The 24,461-nt window shown below is 42.9% G+C and overlaps 1 protein-coding gene across 4 annotated transcripts; it reads left to right on the top strand.

Annotated features, from left to right (window-relative positions):
• The first annotated feature begins 356 nt into the window (after positions 1-356).
• Positions 357-12,382, top strand: LOC103064005 (17-beta-hydroxysteroid dehydrogenase type 6-like). Of its 4 annotated transcripts, none has more exons than XM_088138106.1 (5): positions 357-465; positions 5,097-5,418; positions 6,154-6,412; positions 8,903-9,060; positions 9,518-12,382. In XM_088138106.1, exons 2-5 carry the CDS (start codon positions 5,106-5,108, stop codon positions 9,739-9,741), a joined length of 954 nt encoding a protein of 317 aa, XP_087994232.1. In that variant the 5' UTR covers positions 357-465; positions 5,097-5,105; the 3' UTR covers positions 9,742-12,382. The 4 variants fall into 4 exon arrangements, with proteins under 4 accessions (XP_087994232.1, XP_087994231.1, XP_087994233.1 ...); XM_088138105.1 differs by lacking the exon at positions 357-465 and adding an exon at positions 1,010-1,161; XM_088138107.1 differs by lacking the exon at positions 357-465 and adding an exon at positions 1,171-1,348.
• Positions 12,383-24,461: the final 12,079 nt, after the last annotated feature.

Raw genomic sequence — 24,461 nt, 5'->3', positions numbered from 1 at the left:
AATTGGTGGGGTAATTCTGCAGTCTTCCCTATCTGCATTTTTATATACACCTGGACTTTCCAACCTTCTTGTGCTTGCTGGACACATTTGGAGTTTTGGGGACATTTTTGCAAAATTGGCCCATTCACCAAGGGGGAAGAGAACGGGGCATATACTGTAACCAATTACAAAAAAGTGGATTTACACACACAAAGTAGGGGAGGGAGTCTGTCGGAGTGGAATGGGGGGTTTGGGAATAAAGGAATAAAGAAACATTATGCATACCCCAGAATTGACCTTAACTAGTTGCTAAGATCAAAGTGAAAGAGAGGCTGCAGCTGCGGACCTTGTTAACCTTCGGTCCCTTTGACGCTGAGAGGGGTCATCAGTTAAAGTTGGGGAAGAGCGAAAAGCGAAAGTAAACAGCGGAATCTCCCGCGGAGGAGGAACAGGCCGCGCTCGCTCGCTCGCTCGCTAACGAGCCAGGTAAGAAACCAACTAGCTCATTATATTTCTCTCTGTAACAACACCACCTGACTTTTGGGGCATTGGTACCCACCTTTTTAGGAGTGTTTTAACTGGGCATACCAATACAATTGTATCAACCTACGATGTAGTGATTTTCTGACTGTCGCCGTTTAAAAACCCAGTGATTCGCGTGCAGCGCCGCGCTTGCCGCGAAAGCTACTTTGCAAAGACCCGTTACTGTGCAGAAGGAAGCTGTTAGAAAGAGATTTTGCCCTGCGCGTTTTCTTTAGGGCGACAGCCGTGCGCCGAAGCGGGCCGGCCACGGGTATTCGTGGCATTTGCGGGGGCCCGCCGGGGACCTCTGAATCTGCGCAGTCGCTACGTTTCGGCAAACCGGGATTTTCCCGACCGCCGGCCGCGTTTCCCTGCTCCGTTAGATGGATGGAGGCAACTGCTCTGGACGCATCTGCCGAGCGAGGGGGGCTTGCATTTATGACCACCCCGAGCCGTCTCCGAGGCCTGCGAGGATTGAGGATGTTTTCGCTCAATGTGCGCGAGGCGAGTTGTCCTGAAAGGGAGGAGCCGTCGGTAGCCAATGCGATGGCTCCAGACGCAGGAGCTGCCCGCCAGTGTCCCTTGTGCGAATGAGGGGCGAGAAGCCAGGGGAAGGAAACGCCAGCGCTGCCTCCGGGGCCATCAGAAGCTCCGCCGCAGGTGAGTCACGCGGACCCCCAGCCAGCTGTGTACAGCAAAGCCATATTGTGCTTCGGCCCTTTGCAAAGGCTTGCAAGAAAGCAGGGCGTGGTTTATTTTATATTTCGGGGAGATGCGGGCATTCTCGTCGTAGCCGGAGAAAAGCCTCGCCCAGAATTTCGGTTGCGAGGACGGAGGAGAAAAGCTGGTAAAATGTGTAATGTATCTCTCTATTACTACTGGGACTTCTCTGCCACGTCAGCCTAAGTAACTCTGCGATGGAAGGAGGCTCCATCCCGTGGTGTCGTACAATTTACATTGTTTCCAGGCGGGTTTGGGATCCAGAAGTGTACCTGCCTGACTTGTAAAGGGAAGCCGGGCAGGGAACGCAGACCTGGGGAGACTGAATAGAAAAACAGGGCAGGTGGGAGAAGACTTTGCCGTCCGAAACCGTGCACCAAAATGCAGGCGCAGGGTCTTCCGAAAACTTATTAAGATCTGGCTGTTTGAGAAGGGTTGCCGAGCCTTTTATTGCCCTGAGATGCGGAGCCGTGGATCTTGTCTCCTAGGTGATGCATTTATTGTAGGATGTACGTATTATTTGGTGCTGTATTGCTGCATTGTTGCTGACTTGTAAACTGCTTTGGATCAGCTAGTTTGAATCAGTATAAATATCTCCATAAATAAATAAAATGTGTCCCACACAGTAAATGCGAATATTAGGGAGAGTCGCATAAAGAGATGGATTTATCTGGAGAATATGAGTGCTGAAGAAATGTACTTGTAACAATGATCTTGGATTTCTGTTTTTTGCTCTAAACAATAATTTGCTGAGAATTTGATGGAACAGCTTAATGACTACTTAATGACTGGTAGTAAATTTGACAGGGACCAAATTTAAATTGATTCACGCATTTCTAGTAAGCTCCTTTTCCCAAAGCTGTGCTGCCAGCTTTGGAAGGGGTGGGGGGGCAGTTTTTACTGAATTTTTATACTGTTTTTTAAAATTCATTCTTCCACCAACTGAAAACATTGATGGAAAATTAATTAGCTATCCAGGAACCTGGATTAGAGACTCCATAGTGGAAAAGCCTGTGAAATTCTAATGCCATCTTCTTCTGGAAATCCCTCGTGGGGAGAATATTGCTAGTGGAAAGACCATCAGCCTGAATGACATTGGGGTGAAAGTGTTGAAGGAGCATGGGGAAAGTGGTTCAAATCTATCTCACCTTTGAACATTTACTGGGTATAGAGCGCCATGGAGAAGACCTTGGAGAAGACATCCCAAAGCCCTTAGGACAACAACAGGTGCAGAAGAAGCTTCCTGGTGTTAAACCCAGGAAGGTGGGAAAGTATAAGAAGAAGTCTCAGAGTGGCTCCCCCCTGACTCCCTGGGGTATAAGAGGAAGAGAAGAGAAAAGACAGGAAAACTTGGAAGGTTCTGTTGCTATGGCCTATCTCAGTATTCCTGTGGAGTGAGTTTTCTGGTCTAATCCACCTTGTAGAGCTGGGTGACTTGTGCCAGCCACTATCTCAGACAAACTTTGGAGGGACTGGGATGAGGGGAGGGCAACCCCTCCTGGTCCTTCTTGATCTCTCAGTGGCGTTTAATACCATCAACCATGGTGTCCTTCTGGATTGAAACTGGGGAGGGGGGAGAGATACCGTTTTACAGTAGTTCTCCTTCCTGAGGAGGTGGTTTCAATCAGGGAGGGAGTAGAGATCTGCTCAGGAACTTCTGTTTTGTGGAGTACTTCAGAGCTTTCTAATCTTTCCACTTTTTTAAACATCCTGCTAGGGAAGGTCATTCATCAGCATGGGTTCTGGTATCATAAGTATGCTAATGATACCCAACTATACATCTTGACTCCAGGCCACACAGGTAATGTGTTACAGACGCTGCTCCCAGGTTCGGCTTATGGTCACTCACTCACACACTCACAGCCTGTTGAGGCACGCGGATCTTGTCAGCCCCCCTTGCTTTCTACCTGGGTTTCCAGATAGGTGCGGCTGGAGCAGACAGATACACAGCCCTGGTCAACAGCGGGGAAATAATTGGGGATACACACAAACCACTTCCAACCGAACACTGGGGCATGAGAGGTTCTTTGTAATACACGGAGACCCAGTGAATTTAAAGTAACAGCAAAACTTTACTGGTTGCAAGGTACATTTGCTCTTCCTCATACACACACACACTTACCCACGTCCTTCCCAACTAGGCTGCCAGGCACTAGCTAGAGGGACAGAAGCCGCCAAGTCTGGATGACTCAGATGACCAAGAAGATTCAGATGACTCAGACGACTCAGAGTGGGCGGGCTTTGGGACCCCTTTTATCCCCAAAAGTACAAGTTGATGGGATTGGGGCGAGGGCCTCCATGTGCTCAGGCCCAACCTCCTCTTTCTGGTTCAGATCATGTGCTCAGGCCCAACTTCCTCTTTCTGGTTCAGGTCCTTTGTTTTTCCTTAACGACTTGCTTCCTTCTTATCTAACTCCCCGAAGGGATCCCATAGATAAGTTTCCTGGCTTTTGTCCTCCCTGCTAACGTGCCTGCTTCATCTTTAGGTTATGGCAGCTTCAGCCTAGTCTCACAAATGCATAGAACTGCTGACCCCACAGTGCCTGGTGACTGTCAAGGTCTGAAAGGGAAGGAACCAACTTAGACCAAATCACACTTCCAGGTGTGATTCAAGGTGCTGGTTGTCACCTTTAAGGCCCTGGATGGATGGATGGATGGATGGATGGATGGATATTTATTTATTTTATGCTGATCTTGATTGTTAATCACCCAGAGCCTTCAGGAATGGGCAGCGTATAGATAAAGCAAACCAACCAACCAACCAACAAATAAATAAATAAAATGGTGGTGATTGGGAGGAGGAAAGTGGAGGAGAGCATGTACCTCAGAGGAATATAAATATTGAATTAAGCCCATGGAAATTTCCAGCAGCATAGCTGAACCTCTAAGGTAAATGTGCACTCTCTAATGAAGTTTCTTTTGAAGACCAGCTCTGATCCATCAAACCCTGTCCAATAAGTAGAGATGTGGCTGTGGGTTAAGTTACTCATAATATTAACTTTCTTCCCAACAAATCAATTGATCAGTCTGCTCCAAATCTTTCTGTCTTGTGCTTTTCTCTCATCAGGATGAAGTTTGGATACAAATGAGGCTTTTCTATCCTTGTGTATTTCTTAATAAAGCTACCTTTTAATTCAAATATAATGAATATTTCTTAGCATTTAGTCAGAGTTGGACTAATCCCATACTCTGTATCCAAGACAACTATATTATGAACGTTTTATTTTTCAGGGCAACATACAGCTACTTTATTCCTCAGTATTTGTTCAGCACTTTGTGAATGTTCTGGGGCGCATCCTCTAGTAACGGCTTCTGCTAAATTCAAATCCCCAACATTGTTTGATCCAGTCCTTGCTCCAAAGAGCAGGGGGCAGGGACTCCTGATTTTCTGCCTGTCTCCATTGACATCTAACCATGGCACAAATGTACTGTGGCAACATACTGTATTTTTTCTTCCCTTTTGCCATGTTGTTGCCTTCAACCCTGTCTGCAAGCTATGAGAAGGTCTAAGTTGCCCAGAGCTATTTGGTGTTAAAGTTGAATTTTCCCCTTTATTCTGACACAATTCAAGGGGAGCCTCAAGATATATGAAATCCATTAGGTATTACCTTGGAGGACAGTCAGGTGATGTAGATGCTGGGAATTGAGGCAATAGAGGGAAAACAGGACCAGCAAAGGGGGAAGTAAATTTTGTGTTGGTACAGTTTGATGCTGGCTTAAGGACTGGTGGAGTTCAATTCATCAATGGGAAAAGGCCTTTTATCTTCCCACTAAGGGCAATTAGCCAAAGATTTCCAAGTGGAAACTCTGTGCTTCCCAAGCTTGCAAGATGCATCTCTGCCCACCCATTCACACTGCTTCCTTCTTCCTGGTAGGTATAAGCTATGTGGCTCTACCTGGCTGCCCTGGTGGGGCTTTACTTCCTTCGACGATGGTACCGAGAGAGACAGACGGTGGAGAACCTGACGGAGAAATACGTCTTCATCACGGGGTGTGACACTGGCTTTGGGAACCAGCTGGCCAGGCAGCTGGATGCCCGGGGTCTGCGGGTGTTGGCCGCGTGTCTCACTCCGGAAGGGGCGGAACAGCTGGAGAAACTCACATCGGACCGGTTAAAAACCACCCTGCTGGACGTCACCAGCACTGAGAGTGTTGCGGCAGCAACTGAGTGGGTGAAAACATGCGTGGGGAACAAAGGTAACCAACTCCTTCTATTTATACTAGGCTCTGGCCATACCTGTGTATGGGGATCAAGGGACTTGGATACTTAATTTCAAATATTAGCAGCTAGAATTACCAGTAGGCTCGGACGAAGTATTTTATGTTTTTGGCAGCAAGTGAAGTTTTCCATGGCATGAGAATCCAGCATTTGCTTATCAAATCATGATTAAAGTGACCAATGTAGGGAGCTAAAGCGATAGGTGTGAAGATACAGAGAAGATAGACTCTTCCCTTGTTTAATTTTACTTTAAAAGTAGTTGTTGGGAAATCCTACTTTAATCTAAGCCGTTCTGGAGTACAGGAGTAAACCATTTATCCCACCCAGGCAATATTTTCATCCTCAATAATTCTCTAAAGCTGTTTTAGCCAGTGGAGGATCAGTAGGCATCTGATAGTCAACACAATAAAGCACGCTTCATGATACTGGTGCAAATAAATGATGCAGCATGTAATCCTTGTCATTCCTCTGATGTTGTCATGCAATATGTGTCATCACTTCCCTCCCTCCAAGCAGATACCCCTGAAGCCTAAATTGTTTTTGCTACTTTTCTCCCTTTCCCTTTCTGTCTTAGGAAGATGGGCCATTTGGGTTGTAACAACAAATATATTTCACGCAATCCTTAAAACAGAGGTAATCCTCCAGTTCTGAATATAAGTGGGGACCTAGAATGACAGGGACATCATGAACGTGTGTTCTTTCTCCTTACTCAGGGCTCTGGGGCTTGGTAAACAACGCAGGTGTAGGTGAACCTATAGCTATCAATGAATGGCTGACTAAGGAAGACTTCGCCAAGGTGCTGAACATCAACCTGCTTGGGCTGATTGATGTGACGTTGCACATGTTGCCCCTGGTGAGGAGAGCCAGAGGGAGGGTGGTCAACGTGAGCAGTGTGATGGGAAGACTGGCATGCTTTGGAGGAGGGTATTGCCTATCCAAGTACGCCGTAGAAGCCTTCTCAGACACTTTGAGGTAAGCCTTAACTTTCTCTTTTAATTAGTTAAGGTGCGTGGATCCTTTTTCAGCTTAATCTAAAGCAAGTAGACACACAGATTTAGATAGCCGGAGCTGCAGTGATTTCTAGCAGATGCTGTGAAATATGGTTGTGGCTGTTAAGGACTGTCCCAAAGATCTGAACATGCCCTTACTTTGCTTGAGATAAAAATGGTGCTGGAGTGACAACCTTTTCATGGCCAGGGAGTGTTTCAGTATTATATGCAATAATAAATAGAAACAATTTACAAATAAATGGACAGGGCAAATAGGAATGTACAAGTTGTGTAGGCATGGCCCAGTCTCAACATTTGAATAGCGTGCTGTCCAAATAGTAGATGGGACCAGCAGAAAAATTAGATGTGCTTTACTTTATTTACCTTAAAGCTAATTAAAATGAAAAACAGAAAAGTGACTACAATTCAGGCATGCCTTTAGTATTTTTGTCTGTTATATCAAAATTATAATTTAGCACTGATTTGGGGAAGTCCCTGGGGACCACAGTTGAGGCTTTCATAGCTCTGTGTGACTTAGGGCCTCACGTTCTGGACTTCTGCCCTAACCCATGGTTCTGTACTGTGGTTTGTTGAATATGCTATAATTTAACTTGCTAAATCATCAACTAGTTCTTGTAAACAGGAATAGCTTGGTTCATGAAACATGTTAAGCCAAAACAAAACAAGCTATATTATCTGATAAGTTAGATGCAAGTAGATCATTTGAGTGTTACCTCTCCATGCTGCCACATAGTGGTCATCCTGATTTTTGTAATCTGGAGCTGTTAGCCCTACACTTGGGGTCTTTCTATTTTGGTTGTGCTTGTTGAGAACCAAAATAAATTGTGACAAGCTTTCCATCAGGTTCTAGGGAACAAGACACACAGGAGGAAAGGAGATACACCCCTACAGAGTCCATTCCCAGCAATTCGGGAAAAGTTTAAATTGAGTATTACTCTATTATATTGATGTTGTTTTTCATTGTATTCCTGTTGATTTTATGCTTATTGTACCTTGCCCAAAGTCTAACAGTTGAGTCAGGTTACAAATATTGTTACATTGATCAATAAAAGCATCCCATTCCTTGACAATCAGGGCCAGCAGAAACACTTGCAGAGCCTCCCACATGTGTCCTGCAAACTTTAGAGCTGTCTAATGGAGGCCCTATTCTGCCTTTCCTCAGCCAGCCTTTGGGGAGGTTCAGAATATGAAATAACCATTCCCTGCTGTGACAGCACATTTTAATATTAAAATAGGCTGCACGTTATTATACCCTGCATAGTTATAAGTTAAAATAAAAAGGCAGAACCCTTAATACTGCTTCCCCATGAAATGTTGGTTTCATGTTATCTCTTTCTGGAAAGAGGAGCCTTAACACCTCCACAACTACTTTGATAGCAAACAGGAAGAAATCCACAAAGAAAGATGCTGTTTCAATCCTTGTCTCATCCTTATAAAATGCGACAGCTTCAATTAAATTCAAAATATTTTTGTTCAGGACAATGTGTGATGTGCCTTTGAGAAAAGAAACTGATGACCAGCTTCAACATTAACCATTTCTTTGTTGCCCACTTCTTAGTTAAGGCAGCTTTTAAAGCAGCCACAAGTTTTTTCCAGCTTGTGGAAGCTTTTCCAGCTTACACAGAAGCCTGAAAGATGGCAGGCTGTTTTAATGAATAGCAGAGAGGGGATTCTTACCAGTTTTGCAGGGTCATGAACCCCTAAATAATAGGGAAACAGAAGTGGAGATCAGCAGCTGCTGGAGGAATTAAACGTTTTCTGGTTGCGTTGAATTTGAAGACACAAATATTTAACTAGATTTCCATTTTGTGTCTTCATCTCATCTCACTGAATCCATCGATACCAAATCAGAACATCAAGAGTTCTTTTTTTTCGTCTCTGCCTGCTAACATTTATCCCATCCTGCTACCCTCTAAAAGCTGCTGTAAGCTGGATGCCATTCCTTAGTTGTTCTATGCGTATTTTAAAAGTACGTGCATTTGCTGGGGAAAGTTACCTTTGGACTTTTTTTATCCTCACATACAACTGCCAGACACACAAAAACCCCTGTACTGCCTTGGAAAATAGACTGAAATAGATAAAGGGATAGATATCTCACCCTGTCAAACAAATGTATGTTTACACACATACACATTCAGACACAAAACTGATACAACACAAGGTAACATTATAATTAAAGAGAAAAAGAAAAAAGCCATGGCAATGTTTATCTTAAATAAAGCAATTCCAAAAAATGTGACCAGCTGGCTTGAAAGCCCTCTTTATTGCCCCCTTATTGAAGAAAATCTAGAAATTGAGCAACAAAACATAATTGTGCTGCAATTAAGGTACAACTATGTTGTGTAATCATTCTTTGGCTATTTCCTCATATGCATAAAGTCTACATTTAGCATTCAAAGCAGATTTTTGCAGACCTGTACCTTCTCCTTATTCTTCCTTTTTGTCCAATCAGGCGTGAACTTTCTCCATTTGGGATAAAGGTCAGCATTGTTGAGCCTGGTGCTTTCAATACATGCATTCTCCAACTTACATTAGACAGCTTCCAGAAATCATGGAACAAAACGCTTTCTGAAACCAAAGAAGTTTATGGGCAGCTATTCTTTGATGACTGTGAGTTGAAATTTAGCAAACTGGGTTGCAGATTGCATACTGTATATGTTTGGTTGGGGGTGGGTGTACCAGAAATGCAGAACCCACAACAGCTCAAAAATCATGGAAGGCTTAGAAAATATCTATGTCAGAAAACTAGATAAGAAGCACGTTGCCTGCCTTAAATGAGAAAACAAGGGAGTAATGTGAAACCTGACTCCACATAGCTAATTATAAGGCATTGGGATGTCTGACCATGGTTTATAGCAGTCTTTTACAAGCTAGTGCTATCCCCATCTCTTCAGCCAGAACTCTCTTCTTGAATAATTGTGGATAGAAATGACACCAGGTCAGGGAAGGCTTGGTCAGAGGCTGGCTATCAAGGAGCAGTTGGTTCCTTGAACTATCAAAACATTCAAATTGCTAGCAGGTAGTTGTAGAACTAATTTTTTCTTTTCTTCATATGTCTTTTGCACAGTTTTGAAGTCCTTACACAGACTTATGAAATCTAGCAACAAGAACCTCTGCTTGGTCACTGACTGCCTAGAACATGCCCTGACATCCCGCTACCCTCGTGCTCGCTACAGTGGTGGCTGGGATGCCAAACTCTTCTACATTCCATTGTCTTACTTGCCAACCTCGGTAGCAGACTACATGGTGACCTACTTTTGGCCAAAACCAGCACAGGCGGTGTCAGGATGAATCAACAAGCCACAGCTTCCTGTTCAAGGTTTAATATAATGCAGAATCATCAATATCTGGAAAGAGAGCCGATAATGTTTCATCAGCTCTGAACTGTTGGGTCATGTAGCTTAAGCTGTTTTGCAGTGCTAATTGAACTCAGTGGGTCTTCTAGAAATTGCAACAGGAGGTGTACTTTTACCCTTTTCTGGAGTTGTACAGCCTGGCCTAGAAAGGGTCCTAAATGATATCAGAATCCTAGAAAAGCAATAAACCACCACAGATTTCCCATGAATTTTTTTTTTTATCAGTGTTTTTGCTTGCAAAAATGGATTTAAAGGAAGCTTGGGAAAATATTTTCAGGAATGAAACTGTATTTGAAATGATAAGAATGAATTGTATAAGATGTTGTAATCCTAAGTAGTAAGGATGGCAGCAGAACCTCCTTACTGTATGGAATAAAAAGTGGATTTTGTCCTGCAATCTTCTTCAGACAACATCCTCCAAACATGCAGGATCAAACAACCATCATCCCTGTCCATTGGGTGGGCTGATAGGATTTATTGTCTAGAGGACATCCAGTCGGAAGAGGCTAAAATAGAGAGCGCTTGATGGATTAGCTTACATATCGGAGAGCAGCATGAGAACAACATCTTTCATAAAAAATGCTATAAAATAATGTCTTGATGCCACTGACCCTCATAAAGTTTTAAGCAAAAATATTGTCTAGGGAATAACAGCAGAATGATCAGATCAGTACGGCTTGATGCTTTTATAGCAGGAATCCCCACCAATATAAATGTTTTACAGACCCATATTAGATAAGTTCATGACAGTCTCTAAGTATTGATCTTAATATATCCAGTAATATGTTTTTTAAAAAAACTGGCTCCCAACCAAGAAGTTTAAATAGCACAAGATTCTTAACAGCCTTGTATTGGAAGTCTGCGACGCCACCTGGAAGAAACATTCATTTGGAGATGCAGGTTCAGTAAGGGATTGTGATGCCTCATCTTCTCCCATGTCTCCTCCAGATGCAATCTGCCCCCCCCCCCCGTGTGGCAGCTGGGAGGAGTGCTACAGGTGCTCTCTTCCTGAGAGATCAGGAACCAGAGGATTGCCTTCTCAGCAGCAGCCAACTCACCCTGGAACACTTTGCCATCTGGTCATACTTAGGAAGGCTGTAAAGATGGTGCTGTTCCTGCAAGGCCTTCTGATGTGAGGAGCCCCAATTAGGCAAGTAGCAGTGGTGGGGTTTTAATTGTGGTTTTAACTGATTGTAGTAGGAATTATGTTTTTATCATTTTAAGCTGCCTAGAGTCTTGCAAGTAGGTGGCATGCATATGACTACAAATATATTACTGTTAGAAGCTGTCTTGTATTATGTACTGGTAGTGAGCAAATGGCTTGTTTGCACAACACACAAGTCAAAATGTTGTTGCTTGGTTTAGCATATTTTATGAATTAGCCCTGGGGCTTGTTTCAATCTAATCTACCATATACATTTTCTGTTTAAAGCTTTAGTATGAATCTCTTCATTATAGTCTACAAGTAGAAGTCATAAAAGAATGCCACCCTTTCATACTTGAGTCCCAACAGTTGAAGCAAATGCTTAAAGTACATAGCAGTATTTACATCGTGGCCCATGAGTGTCCTCAGGGGGAAGAGGGGAACAAATGGTGATGTGCATAACTACATCATTGCCTGAGAGCTGCAACGCTGTACTTGTGTCAGAAATTGGGACACAAATATCTAAGGGTGACATTTGCATGTTAATGCCCTTGTGTTTATGTCGTTATTTTTGCATCATCATGGTTTGCTGTGGATGTTGCTGTGAAGGAGAGACAGTGATAGTGGCTTTCATAGGATTTGTTTAAAAGGGTTCTTTTCTTACTATTCTGTTTATGCAATCTAGCCTCCATAGTGTGATGGAGGACTTGGATGAGGAGGTTCAAGGTCATGGGGAGAATCCTCAGCCCACAGCATGAGTGTGCGAAAGCAAAGAGGATGAGACTGGCACCACCCTAAGGAATTCATATGATGTCAGGTTCAGCCCAAGTAATTCCACGGGACGGTTATGGAATTACTCAGTTTCTTTATTAGCTTACACCTGCTAGATGGAATCTCACCAGACTAATTCTCCCAAAGTCTGCAACTAAACACTACGAATTCCTTAGGGTGGTGCCAGTCTCATCCTCTTTGCTTTCACCTGCTCAGGCTGTGGGCTGAGGAAATGCTTCTCTCCATGACCTTGAACCTCCTCATCCAAGTCCTCCATCACAATAGCTAGTAATTTTTATGCATTTAACACCATTTATAGTATGGGGCATAGTATGGTAAAATATTAAGTTAACTTCATTTGTTGGAACATGCAACAGAGACAGAGGGTATTGTTATATGTGAGTTAGAGTAGAATCTCAGATTTGTCAATGTTGAGATTATGCTTATAACTGGAGTGCTGCTCTATGTTTAAGTTCATAAATGTATTTCTTTGAGGCTCTCATGTAACATCACGAAGAATTAAATTTTTATTATTGTGTCAGTCTGTGTCAGTCAGTCAAACTAATAGTTACTGACTAAATATTTTATATACAAATTCGTTTCTTAATGAGATGGGCGGTGACAAACTTGATATATAAATAAAAAATTTAAAAGCCCTGGTGATGCTGGATTGATTTCAAATTTATTTCTGAGCTAGTACTGATACAGAGACATCCAGGAATACGCCAGGTCTCAATGAGAGGATGCCCAGCAAACAGAAACAGCCTGCAACAAAGACCAGAATGTTGTTTATTCAAAGGCTGATCAATGTAATCAAGTCGGGCATCGTGGAGAGTGAGAAGAGAATGGAGGCAAAAGACACACGCAAATGTATCAATGGAAGTTAAACCTGCCAGTTATGCCGTTCTGCAAAGAGGCCAACCCACTGTTTCAAGGCCTTTGGAGGGTTGCTTTCCTATTGCCACTGTGGTAGTGTTACTTAAATCACCTGTTCCTTTCATCAAATAGGTCAATTTGACAGAGATATGAAAATGTTTTCTCACGGCCTGCATTTCTACAGCGTGGTGTAAAGCTAAAGAGAAAATATGGTGGGGGATGAATAGTTGGGATGAGCAGGGCACCCTGATTTGCATGATTTTTGTAAGGAAACCCTGGGTAGGAAGTTGAAAAGGGAAAGTAATGGAGAAAAAGAAGGCTTTGTGGGAGGCACCATTGGGAGATACAAGCCTTTTGACCACTAGGGCAAATGGCAAAGGCAGGAGAGGAAGGAAGGGTCTGTCTCTCACCTAAGTACTTGTTAAATAAATGAGAGGTGTGTTTAAGAGACAAAACGAAGTGTCTCCCCGCCATTCTCTCTTCAAGATGTAGTCTAAATATAGAAGTGAATCTTTCCTATCCCAGGCATCTCTTAATAATTTTTTTTTATTGTAAATGGAATGAATGTCTCTTAGCATTCATTGATAGGTGAGCTGAGCCTCTTTGCTGCATCCATGGCAACAGCATTATGATCATTTTTCTTTCTGAATGGGACCTGCTGCGACTTAATTACCTGGGATTCTTGCAGCACTCTGCATATGCTCAGGAGCACGAGGGCTCCTGCTAAATTCAAATCTCCAGCAGTGTTACTGAAGAACCATTTCTGATCCTGTGGTCTGAGGATAATCTTGTGGCTTGAAGAGGCATTGGTCTTTGCCGGAAGGAGTTGTTCCCTTCAACAGAAGACACGTCTCTCGCTGTTGTTTCTGGCCAGCTACAAATGCAGCCTAGGAGCAGTGGCAAAGCCTCCCTGCTGCTGCCCCTGCTGCTTCCTGAGTCTTCCCCGCAGTGTATCCCAAGTTCTTGCAGCCAAGACCTGCTCCATGGCACCCGACTGCTGGATTCCAATGGCTGCTTCTCTTGCCTTCAAGTACAGCAGCCACTCTACAGGCATCTGAGAAAATCAAGGTAATCAAGCAGTGGGTTTGTGAGCACCTAGAAATGAACAAGGCGATTACTAGAAGCCAGCATGAGTTTGTTAAGAGCAGGTCATGCCAAACTCATCTTACTGCCTTCTTTGATAAAGTGACTACATTAGTGGACTAAGGAAATGCTGTGGACATAGTCTACTTAGATTTTAGTAAGGCATTTGATAAAGTAGACCGCAGCCTACTTCTTGGTAAGACAGAACAAGGTGGGATAGACAGTACCACTGCCAGGTGGATTTACAGTTGGCTGACCAACCGCACTCAGCGTGTGGTCCTTAATGGAACTACATCTACATGGAGGGAAGCATGCAGTGGGGTAGCCTGGAACAGGGGACATTGTATGTTCAGGGCAAATTCCAGAGAACATATCAGTGCTGCCCACCTCCCCCTCAGATACCTGAGTGCTTATAGTGCAGTGGGGTAGGCATGGTTATGGGGCAGCTGTTCTGAACTGGGAAGCCAAGTCAGTGGAGGCCAAGACCAATCCACATCTTTATCTGGCTAGAACAGTAGCCTGTAGTCACACTGAAGTTTGCCATGCTGCTTTTTGTGTGCTCAGTGATGATGAGGTTGTGCTGCCTATCTGACCTCCTGCACTGTGTTCTCTGTGGCCCCCTAAATCCAGAAGCATTGTTTAGCAAATCACCCTGGTTTCTGCTCTGCTTCTTGCCTGCAGACACAGTCCTTGCTCTCTTTAATGGAGGACGGTCAGCCTCTCTCTCAAGAAGTACCAGTACTATTGCACTTGTTCCCATGATCCCTGTGCTCTTTCTCCTGCCCTACATCTAACCCTTGTTCCCAGGGATCTCTGTGCTCTTTCTCCTGCCCTACATCTAACCCTGAAAAAAAACCCATGAATAAATTCAGTCCTGTAGACCTAGCTGGCATGCATGCTGTGAGAAACTATCACTGGGATTCAAGTAGGCATGCCCTACCTGGATACGGGCCTGTCTCCATGCTTGGGATCAATTCTGGCTCATCCAGTGAGCAGCAGCTTCCTGGTCTTTGCATTTTTGTCCATTCTTTATGATGATCTGCTGAGCTACCAGGGGGAGAGGGCATGCCTGCAGCAGCCTAAGGGGGCCAGTAGGACTGAACAGATCCTAGCCCCTGACCATCATCCTCAGCAGTATTAGGGAAGCATTGTGGTTTGTTTCTAAGCAAGACTTGTGTCAGGAGAATAGGGAAAACAGTCCTTCTACAAAGACCTGAATGCAACTTTAGGCTGCCTCTGTAGTGGGCTGGAGATGAAAAGAGGGCGATGTTAAGATGATGTTTCTTTTTTTTTTTAAGTTTTTTATTTTTTACAACAAACACAAACATACATAAACAAACATGAGCATAAAAAACATAAAAACCATCTTCCATCTTAAACTGTGTGTCAGCCAGTTACCAATCATTTGGGCCATCCTTTCATAGTCTTCACTCACCATTTATATAGAGTCTCATATTATCTATCCAACATATATTTATATATTTATCAGTTATCAATTATTATTCATTTGTTACTAGTCTATTATAAGATTTGTATCATTTTTATCCATTGATTATATATATATATATATATATATATATATATATATAGTAATTTATATCAATTTATCGAGTTTCTATTATATAATTTCCTAATCTATTACATTACTACATCTTTTCGTCCAACCATTGATAAAACAAATCCCATATCATATAAAATTGTTTGTCTTCTTGCTCTCTAATTTCAAATGTCAATTTACTCATCTCAGCACATTCCATAATTTTCTTAATAACTTCCTCCTGCATAGGTACTTTTTCATTCTTCCAATTCTTAGCAAATACAATTCTAGCCGCTGTCAAAACATTTACAATCAGAAGGATGATGTTTCTTAACAATGGTGAGGAAGTGTCTCTGTGCCATGGTTAGTTTGCTGTGAGGAAGAGACCCTGAGAAAACTTTTTAACAGGCAGATGAGATAATCTAGTACCTACTTACTGTATTGACAAAGACCTTCAGATGAAAACATTGATGTAAGGGAAATCTGTAAATGATGTACAGATTTATAAATCTTTAACATTTACCACAGTAATATTTAAACATATGAACAGGATATGTTTAAATGTTAGCTTAAATTTGGTGGTTGCCCTTTTTTAACTGATTTAATTTGGAGTCCTTTGAGGAAGAAAGGGCTAGACTTCATGACATACAGTGGTACCTCGGGTCACGAACGCTTCTGTTCACGACCAATTCGGGTCACGAACAGCTCCGTTCGCAAAATTTTGCCTCCGTGAACGCCAGATCGGGTCACGAACAGGATCCGTGGCCATTTTCCCTCCCGTGACACGTGGTCGTGGCTTCCTGTAGGGAGGGGGACTCTCCCTCCAAGCAATAACCGCCTCCCCACCCGCCTTCCTGTCCTCCACGCTAGAAGTCGCATTGAGCAAGGTTAGCGTTCTCTCTCTTCGTACTGTATTTTGTTTCATATTTTTATGGTTTAAAAAAAAAAAACATATGGTTCAGAATGGATTAACTGTAATTACATTGAACCTTATGGGGAAATTTGATTCGGGTCGTGACCAGAGTCGTGGAACGAATTAAGTTCATGAACCGAGGTACCACTGTAAATGGTCTCTTCCAGATTTATAAGCCTACCAAACTGGCTTCTAAGACTCAAAAAGAATCTTAGTCATGTAGTCTTAGTCTTCTTCACTGATTTGGTTAGTCAGTAGAGTTAAGCGCTAGTGGCTAAAAAATTGGGCAGTAAGGATATCATATTCTTCTAAGACTGAACAACAAATGATCTTGAGATAAGCCTGATTTGATGAAATATTATCTGATGTTCTACTCTAGATCAGGATAGGTTATTTTATTTGATCTGCTCTTGGATTTAAGGACATCTAGTTCCTCTATTCTGTTTCATTCTTCCTGGCAGATTTTGTTATGTGGCTCTATTTGGCTGCCCTGGTGGGGCTTTACTTCCTTCAGCGATGGTTCTGGGAGAGACAGACGGTGGAGAACCTGATGGAGAAATGCATCTTCATCACCAGCTGTGACTCTGGCTTTGGGAACCAGCTGGCCAGGCAGCTGGATGCTCAGGGTCTGCAGGTGTTGGCCGCCTGTCTCACCCTGGAAGGGGTGAAGAAATTCAGAACCTTTGGGAAAAAGGATATGTAATGAAAAAAAATCCAAAGCTGATGTAAAGGGAATTCATAATTCATTTAAGCCTTTAGTGAGAATAATTCCTAAATATTTGATCTCACCAGTTAACTTTTACAAATATACCTGTACATTACTATCAGTGTTGAGTAGGTTTCAGAATAAAATCAATATACTGTCAGCAAATTATCACAGGCTCCCTGTTTTTAATATAATCCTTAAATATATTTTACTCATGTTTCAATTAAAACAAATTAAATTGCCATTCTTTTTTTTTTACAGCCATAGCCAACAATTTAGATGGTCAGTTAACTGAATCTATAATGTATAATATTACTGCCTTCAATAAAATTTTGCTCCTGTATCCAATTTCAATAGCCTGTAAGGTATTGATTCTTCATAATTAAAGATGTATATATTTTGTTGCTACCTGAATTTTTACACTTGGCTTTTAGCAAAGCTGTCTTTTGGTTAATCTTATTTAATCTTGCACTTTGCACACCTTGTTCCAGTTTCCTACTAGTATCATTTTCCAGTTTTTAAATTCTTCATGTTTATTAAGGTCTTCATCAGGAATAGAAATTCTCCTTCTCTGCTGGCTGGGAAATTCTGGAAGTTGAAGTCCACACCTCTTAAAGTTGTCAAGGTTGAGAAACACTGGTCTATTGAATGTAATGTAATGTAATTATTTCTCCTTAATACACCTTCTAGTGAATAATGCCATAAGTTCAATTCAAGTAGGAATAACAAAAACCACTGTAAATTTTCTGGATAGGACAGCTTTGTCATAAAATGTTATTCTTCTCTCTTTTTCTTATCTACTAAGAAAGCAATAAATCCTTTCTTTGATATTTAAATAAAAGTGCCTATGCCACCTACAAATCTTTCATAGAAGTATACAGTAATAAAAAGCAACATTATTAGACAAGCCCTTACTGTACTATATCTTTAGATCCAATAATCTAAATTTCCAATGCAGGTTCTCTATGCTTTTTTGTTTTTTTCCTATGTATTCCTATTTTATTCATTCAGGGCGATTTCCTAGGGGGCATGCAATGCATTCTGAACGTTAACTGTTTTGAGAACAGTTATTCTGAGTACTCCATGTTTTGAGCAAGATGCACACATTTCAGGTTTCGTGTTTCACCTAAGCAACAAAAGCAGCTGTTCTGCTTTGATTACAAAGCACGCTCCTTTCAAAGGGAACTGCTGTTTCAGGGAGTGGGATTGGATATTTCCTCAACTCCTGCAATTGGATCGCTCTCTTTGTAGTTTTTCCAGCTGAGCCAATACAGCGGCGGGGACTAATTGTGCCTTTGCTGCTATTGGCTTAAGCTGGGTGGGGTGAACAGGAGGTGGAGTTTTGCAAAGAGGGCAAAGAAGCACACGGGATAGTGTGGGAGCTCTCCTGGGTCTGACTGCAATTGGAGGGAGCTACAGAGGAGATTGCTGCGGTTATTTGGATTCGGTGCTGCTGGTGGTGGTCGTGGTGGTGATTGCTTTCTCATGGGGTTATCTAGTTGCCTGAGGCACTCCCCATAACAGCAGCATCCTCGGCAGGGGAGGGGTCAAAATCTTCAAGATGGCAGTTGCAGTTGCGTTCCAAGGTTAAGTTGCACTGCATGTACAGTACGAGTAGGGCTTTGGTTATGATTCCCTTCCCTGCCAACACCCCTGCCCTATAGTAGGCCCACTCTATTAAGAGGTTTTCTTTAAAACAAAGTAAATGGCTAGAAATTGGCTGGAATTCATTTTCTGCCCAGATATCCTCCTGCCTTGGAAGAGGTACTGTATTTAACTTGAATGAGATGCAGGAAAGGGTAGGCCTTCCCATTCCTTATAGCAAAGAAAAAAAAAAAGGGGGGGGGGAATACTGAGTTTAAGGAAGGCAGGATACAGGTACCAGCTTGTTTCCATCTAGTTTCTATAATGAGATTTTTAAAAAATGTTTTAAAATAATCTCTTCAGTGCTTTTTTTTTTGGGGGGGGGTTGGCAGGTTGCATTCAGCATGAACTGCTACCCTATGTATTCTTGTGGCCCTGGGGTCAAACAATAAAAGGGCAAGAGTCCTGGGCGAGTTCCCACTGTTTCCTTAGGGCCGAAGCAACAGCTGAAATGTCTCAGGTATCGTTCTGATAAAACTACTGTTTGAAGGAATGCTGCCAGCCCAGACAATTCCTAGGAGACCTTTGCTTTCAGCCTGAAATAAACCCCATGTTTCATTTTGCCCAGAGCCCTTTCTTTTCCTGCTTCTCATTACACTGAAACGCAAGTTGGTTTGGTGACAGCGCTGCAGGATAGACTGGATATGGATAGACTGTGTGCAAAAGATGTTATGGAAGAGGAACAGGTTTTACCGGACAAGATTGAGACTGATCTGAAAGTGGGTGTAAAAATGACAGGCTGCAGGAATGATATGTAGAAAGATGCTGCACTGGTGGTACAAAAGAAACCGGCTGATGTCTTAATAATTAAAAGGGATATACAAATGACAAACCAAGAGAGTAACCTGGATAATCTTCCTGTACTGGATTTACAAAAGAGACTTGTTAAGCTTTGAAGAATTTTGTGAGAAGGGACAAAGAAAAAATGAAAAGAAATAAAGCTTTAGGACATTATTTGAAGGAACTAAAAATCAAGAGGGTTAAAAGTAAAAGGAAGGTTTATTTGATCAAGTTTAAAATAGATATATTATCTCTGGAAATACTTAGTGGACTTTTGCTGATCAAGACTGAAACAATGAGGCTTTAAGGATTTGTTTATAGATAAGGGATGGGATGTGGGAAGAAGAGATCATTTGTTATATTTTAAGAGAACGTGATAAGTTACTAAAATGGTTTATACTTGTTGTGATGGAGCGGGAAGTCATTTAAATATATATTTTTTTCTTCTTATTTTTTCTTTTCTATTTTTCTTTCTATTTTTTCGTTTCTGCACTTCCTATTTTTCTTTTTATTCTTTTCTTTTTTAGTTTCTATTAGTTTTTATCTTCGTAATTTTAATTTTTAATAAAATTACCATTAAAGAAATTTAAAAATACTTTAAAAGTTGAAATTACTGATTGTTTTTGCATAAGGAATAAAGAGTTGGCATGAGTCAGAAACCTGCTCTCTTTTGGGCAACAAAACCCTGTCAAGGACAAAAGAGCAAACACTGTGGTCGACGGTATCCTGAAAGCTGCTGAGAGATCTAGAGGGGCAACAATGGTTGTGTTCATCCAGGTCCCTCTGTGGGACAACCACAAGCAGTTGCTATCCCGTGCCCAGGACTGAAGTCAAACTGCCACGGGTCTAGATACTCCATTTCTTCCAGAATTTCTCTAATTGGAGGCCCACCACTTTCTCAACAACTTTCCCTAAGAAGAGGAGAGGGGAGTTGGGACAGTCGTTGTTCACACCTGCTGGATCCAGCTTCTTGAGAAGTAGCTGGACCAGCCCCTCATTCAGGCTGCTGGGAGCTCACTGAGGAGAATAAGGAAGATGACTTTGATGGAGATATACCAGCTCTGTTGCCAGGGCTAAAACATTTTCTAGGTCCAGAATGTCCAGATAACATTCAGAAGTGGCTGAGACAGAAGCCTCCCTGACAGACTGGAGTTTAAGAAGGGGGAAGGAGGTAGAGCAGAATCACAGTGCAAGATCCTGTTATCATAGCCAGTCTCAATAAAAGTAGTTTTAGCCTTCCTGTGGTGTTGATTTCAAGGTCTGGTCTGACACTCACGGTCCTTGCACTGTTCGAAGACAGATTCAAAGGATAGTAGTAGTAGTAGTAGTAGTAGTAGTAGCAGCAGCAGTATACTTTATTGATTAGTGATTTGACCATATCAAAGCATAGGCATCAGGCAGAGTAAGATACAATAAAATGGAATAAAGTGAGGTACAGTAAAATAGGATAAATAGACTACAGGGAGAGAAAATAGATAAATGTAGTAAGGTAAGATAGAGTAAGGATAAAAAGTAGGATAAAATAGTATAAGATAAGATAAAATAGAGTGCAGAGATATATAATAAAATAAATATTAAAATGTGAAAACAGTATGTGAATTCATCACCTTTGCATGCAACCCCGATGTGTTCTATAAAACGTGTTCTCTGTTGTACAGCCCTGTCTGTAAATTGCACAGTTCTAGTGGCTACACATTTGTGCCCTGAAGGAAGCAGCAACTAGGACAGCCAGAAGTGCCATTATAAGTTGGCACAGTTAACGCGATGTCACACATTACCACCGTGTTGCTTAGTAATGGAGTTTCTGGTCCCAATTACTGTCAGAAACCGAGAACTACATATATTGCATTTTGTAAAGTGTCTTTCATGTGGATATTATACCTTAACATCCTGTGTTTAACTATTTTTGTCAGCCAATTTGAATGCTTTATAGATCCCATTTAGAGATTGTGGGGTAAAGATGTTTTAATTAAACATAAACAATAAGACTGGTATTATATAAATTACCGCATCAACTGAACACAATTAAAACACACTGGCATTTCTTCTTCTAGCCACAGAGTTGTCACGGCCAGTTTAAAACCTGAGGTATCCGCCTCTCTACGGTGGTCCAAAAGGAAGGCGCCATTTGGAAATGGGTTCAATGAAAACAATGGGAAATGTCTAGCGAAGGTTTCTAGGAAGGCATGTTAATCAAATATGGCAGGCACCATTATATTTGGGGGACAGTTTCTGTCACCCTTCTGAACCTCCCTTTAGAGAAATCCAGCAGAAGAGGGTAATTTTCTGTATTTGATGCTTGTGGGAGCAGGACATTGAATGTTATGGATCCTTGGTCTAAGAACAAGCCCTTTCTTTTGTCCTTATTGCTTTGGTTTCAATCCAGGCAAGAGATGCAGACTTTGGGGTCCACGTCAGTGTGGTTGAACCTGGCGCTTTTTCAACATCAATCTACAATCATAAGCAGGGGTCCTTGCAGAGAATATGGCGCCAGCTGGCCCCAGACATTCAAGAGAGCAAAGAAAGAAAGGGCAGAAGTTCTTGAAAATGTGTGAGTTACAGCGGAAAGAGCTTGTGGGGGAGCTTGCATTCAAAAGATATAACATTGGTTATGTTTTGCCACTCTTCCCTTGCGGGCAAAGGCAGCTGAGCTGTGGTGGGGACGCAAGGGGGTCTTGAGTGGGAGATGTGGAAGAAGATCCTTGCAGTGGCCAGCAGGAGCTCTTCCTGCCTTTTCTTTTCTCCCCGGGAATGTCAGGCAGCCAGAAGAGGATTGCACCACATCGGATTTCAGTGATGACAGGAAAACACGGAGAACACGGAATGTGGGTGTGTCCAGGATGTGTCGCATCTTAGACATTTTTTGGGAGAGCATAAAGGAAGACTTTGCCGCTGAGAGAGGAGCAGCTGTCAGGTCAACAGCAAGTGATGGTAAAGGAGGAGCAGTCTTGAACTGCACCCAACCAGCAGCGCAGAAGCTGAAAGAGAAGCAGAGCTCAGCAGCTTCACCACTCCAGCAGCCACGCCGAGAAGCTACAGCCAACCAGCAGCTGGTAAAGTGCCTTCCTTTTTTTACCCCAGCCAGATTGAGGAACTGCCAAGCGCAGGCTTCTGCAGCAGAGTAGAGCAGCAGTTGACAGCAATAAAGAAGCCAAATTTAGGGTGGCTAAATGGGGGCGAGAGACTTTGGTGTAAGCTGAAGCAACCGAGAAGAACAGACTGTTTAAGAATAAGATGTAGACATAGATGTTAGTATAGAGAAACAGGTAGTCCTCAGGTTACGACAGCAATTGAGACGGGTATTACCGTCACTTAGAGATACAGTCGTAAAGTGCAAAGTCATGTGACTGCTTCACTTAGCGACAGCAATCCTGGCAGTTCCAGTTGCCGGAGTAACTCCAAGACGCATGTGCCATTAAGCAAGAAGTGGCGGGAGTCCCAGGTAAGGAGCATGGGGGCTGCTACGGGGGTATAGTGGGGGAGGCTGTGGGAGGCCCTGGGTGGCCTGGAACGGGCTGCACCTGAGTCGAGGGGGGCTGGGGAAGGGCTTGGGAGAGCCGGTGGAGGCTGCTTGCAGGGATGGGGTTGCTGCGCCGGGAGAGACCTACTGAAGTGCCTTTCAACCTTCCCTGCTGGCTTCGTCATTGACTTTGCTTGTGGGAAGCCAGCAGGGAAGGTCACAAATGCTGATCATGTGACCGAGGCTCTCTGTGACCTCATAATCGCAAGCTGGGCACCCGGCTGCCTGCATTGTGATCACGTGACTGCAGGGGTGCGGCGATGGCTGGAGCTTTGGGGACTGGTCATAATGTCCATTTCTTCAGCGCCATCATTACTTTGAACAGTTGCTGAACAAATGGATATAACCCAAGGTCTACCTGCATTCGAAGAAAGCATAGGCTTAGTAATAAGTAAGTTCGTTAAGTACATAAGATAGACAATAAGTAAGTTTGTTCATTTTTTGCAATAAAAACCTCCCTGTAGAAACACAGGGAAAATGAAATAGTCTGTTTGTTGCTAGTCTGTACCATTTCCGAAAAGAACCCCTTCACCGGAGGCTATAAATTGGCAAATAAGAAAATAAAACAAAAGGGATCAGAGGAGTTTTTGGGTTGGCTGGGAGGGTCATATGCATGGCCTCCAATTAGAGAAGACGAGAGTGTGTGTGTGCTTACCTGACACTTCCCCTGAATTTGTCAGGCTCAGTTGCTTTCCCCTTCCCCAAGAAGCAAGAGGGCTTGCCCCACAGCTGATCCATTTAAGTTCTCCCAGGCTACAGGATCTAGCTAGTAGCCCAATTGTGGCAGGGCGTGCCGCCTCCTCCTCCTCCTCCTCCTCCTCCTCCTCCTCCTCCTCCTCCTCCTCCTGTTCCTCGGCTATCTCTATTCCAGTGTTTCTTTACACCTTGGAAGGTGCCCAGGTGGGGTGTGGGAGAAGGCGAAGTCAAGGGTAGCCTAGAGTTGCCTAAAAGCTGTTCCTGCTGGAGGGCTTGACTGTGAGTTACTGAAGGGGGAGGAGAGCAAAGCAGAGGAGAAAATCCTCCACCTCGCCTATAACCAATAGTGCCCTTCCAAACGAGGGCCATGTCCTCCAGCAGTGACTGAAGCCAGATGCAGCCGAGCTAGGTTAGGGATTGGCAACGGGAGATCCCTTTTCTGCTGCCCTTGTTTTGTGCCAGTTCAAGGAAGGGTGAAATACTCTTTTAACTCCAGAGGCGGAAGGGCCCCAAATCATAGAGGGGTTAGGTGATTCGATGGGGCATGTGTGTGAAAAATGAGATAGGGACAACAGTCAGGCCTCCTCCTCTAACTCTAAGCAACAGTTTCACGGGGAAATTCGGAAAATATGTTCTGGTATATGGAGATCACAGTTGTAACCTTGCCAATTGAGTAACCCAAAACGTTATTGGAAGGTGAAAGGACAATCTCTGGCCATTGTCTGTGTTTGGGGAGGGCGGGGTGGTTCATTTACCAGGTCAGTTTATATACCACTGAGAAATGTTGCCAGCGATACAAAATTGCCTCAGCGTCATGACTTTTAGACTGAAGAGAGAAAGGATGATCTCTTGGGATGAAAGGAAATCTGTCGTGCCTTTATTCTCAAGGAAAAAAAAAATCCGACACCTTACCAGAAATAAATCTTGATAGGTCATAAATCAGCGTGTAATTTATTTGCGTCCAATTCAGATTTGGCATTGATTC

Source organism: Python bivittatus, unplaced genomic scaffold, assembly GCF_059951505.1.
Source record: "Python bivittatus isolate LINGU-HERP-01145 unplaced genomic scaffold, Pbiv_v1 ctg000220_np1212, whole genome shotgun sequence".
Taxonomy (NCBI): Eukaryota; Metazoa; Chordata; class Lepidosauria; order Squamata; family Pythonidae; genus Python; species Python bivittatus.
This window is presented reverse-complemented; position numbering and strand designations above follow the sequence as displayed.

Bases quoted from the DNA above. Each gene is read 5' to 3' on its own strand.
- LOC103064005 (XM_088138106.1), top strand. From the start codon at position 5,106: ATGTGGCTCTACCTGGCTGCCCTGGTGGGGCTTTACTTCCTTCGACGA. The intron at 5,419-6,153 runs GTAACCAACTCC...CTCCTTACTCAG, and splicing joins AACATGCGTGGGGAACAAAG to GGCTCTGGGGCTTGGTAAAC. The intron at 6,413-8,902 runs GTAAGCCTTAAC...TTGTCCAATCAG, and splicing joins GCCTTCTCAGACACTTTGAG to GCGTGAACTTTCTCCATTTG.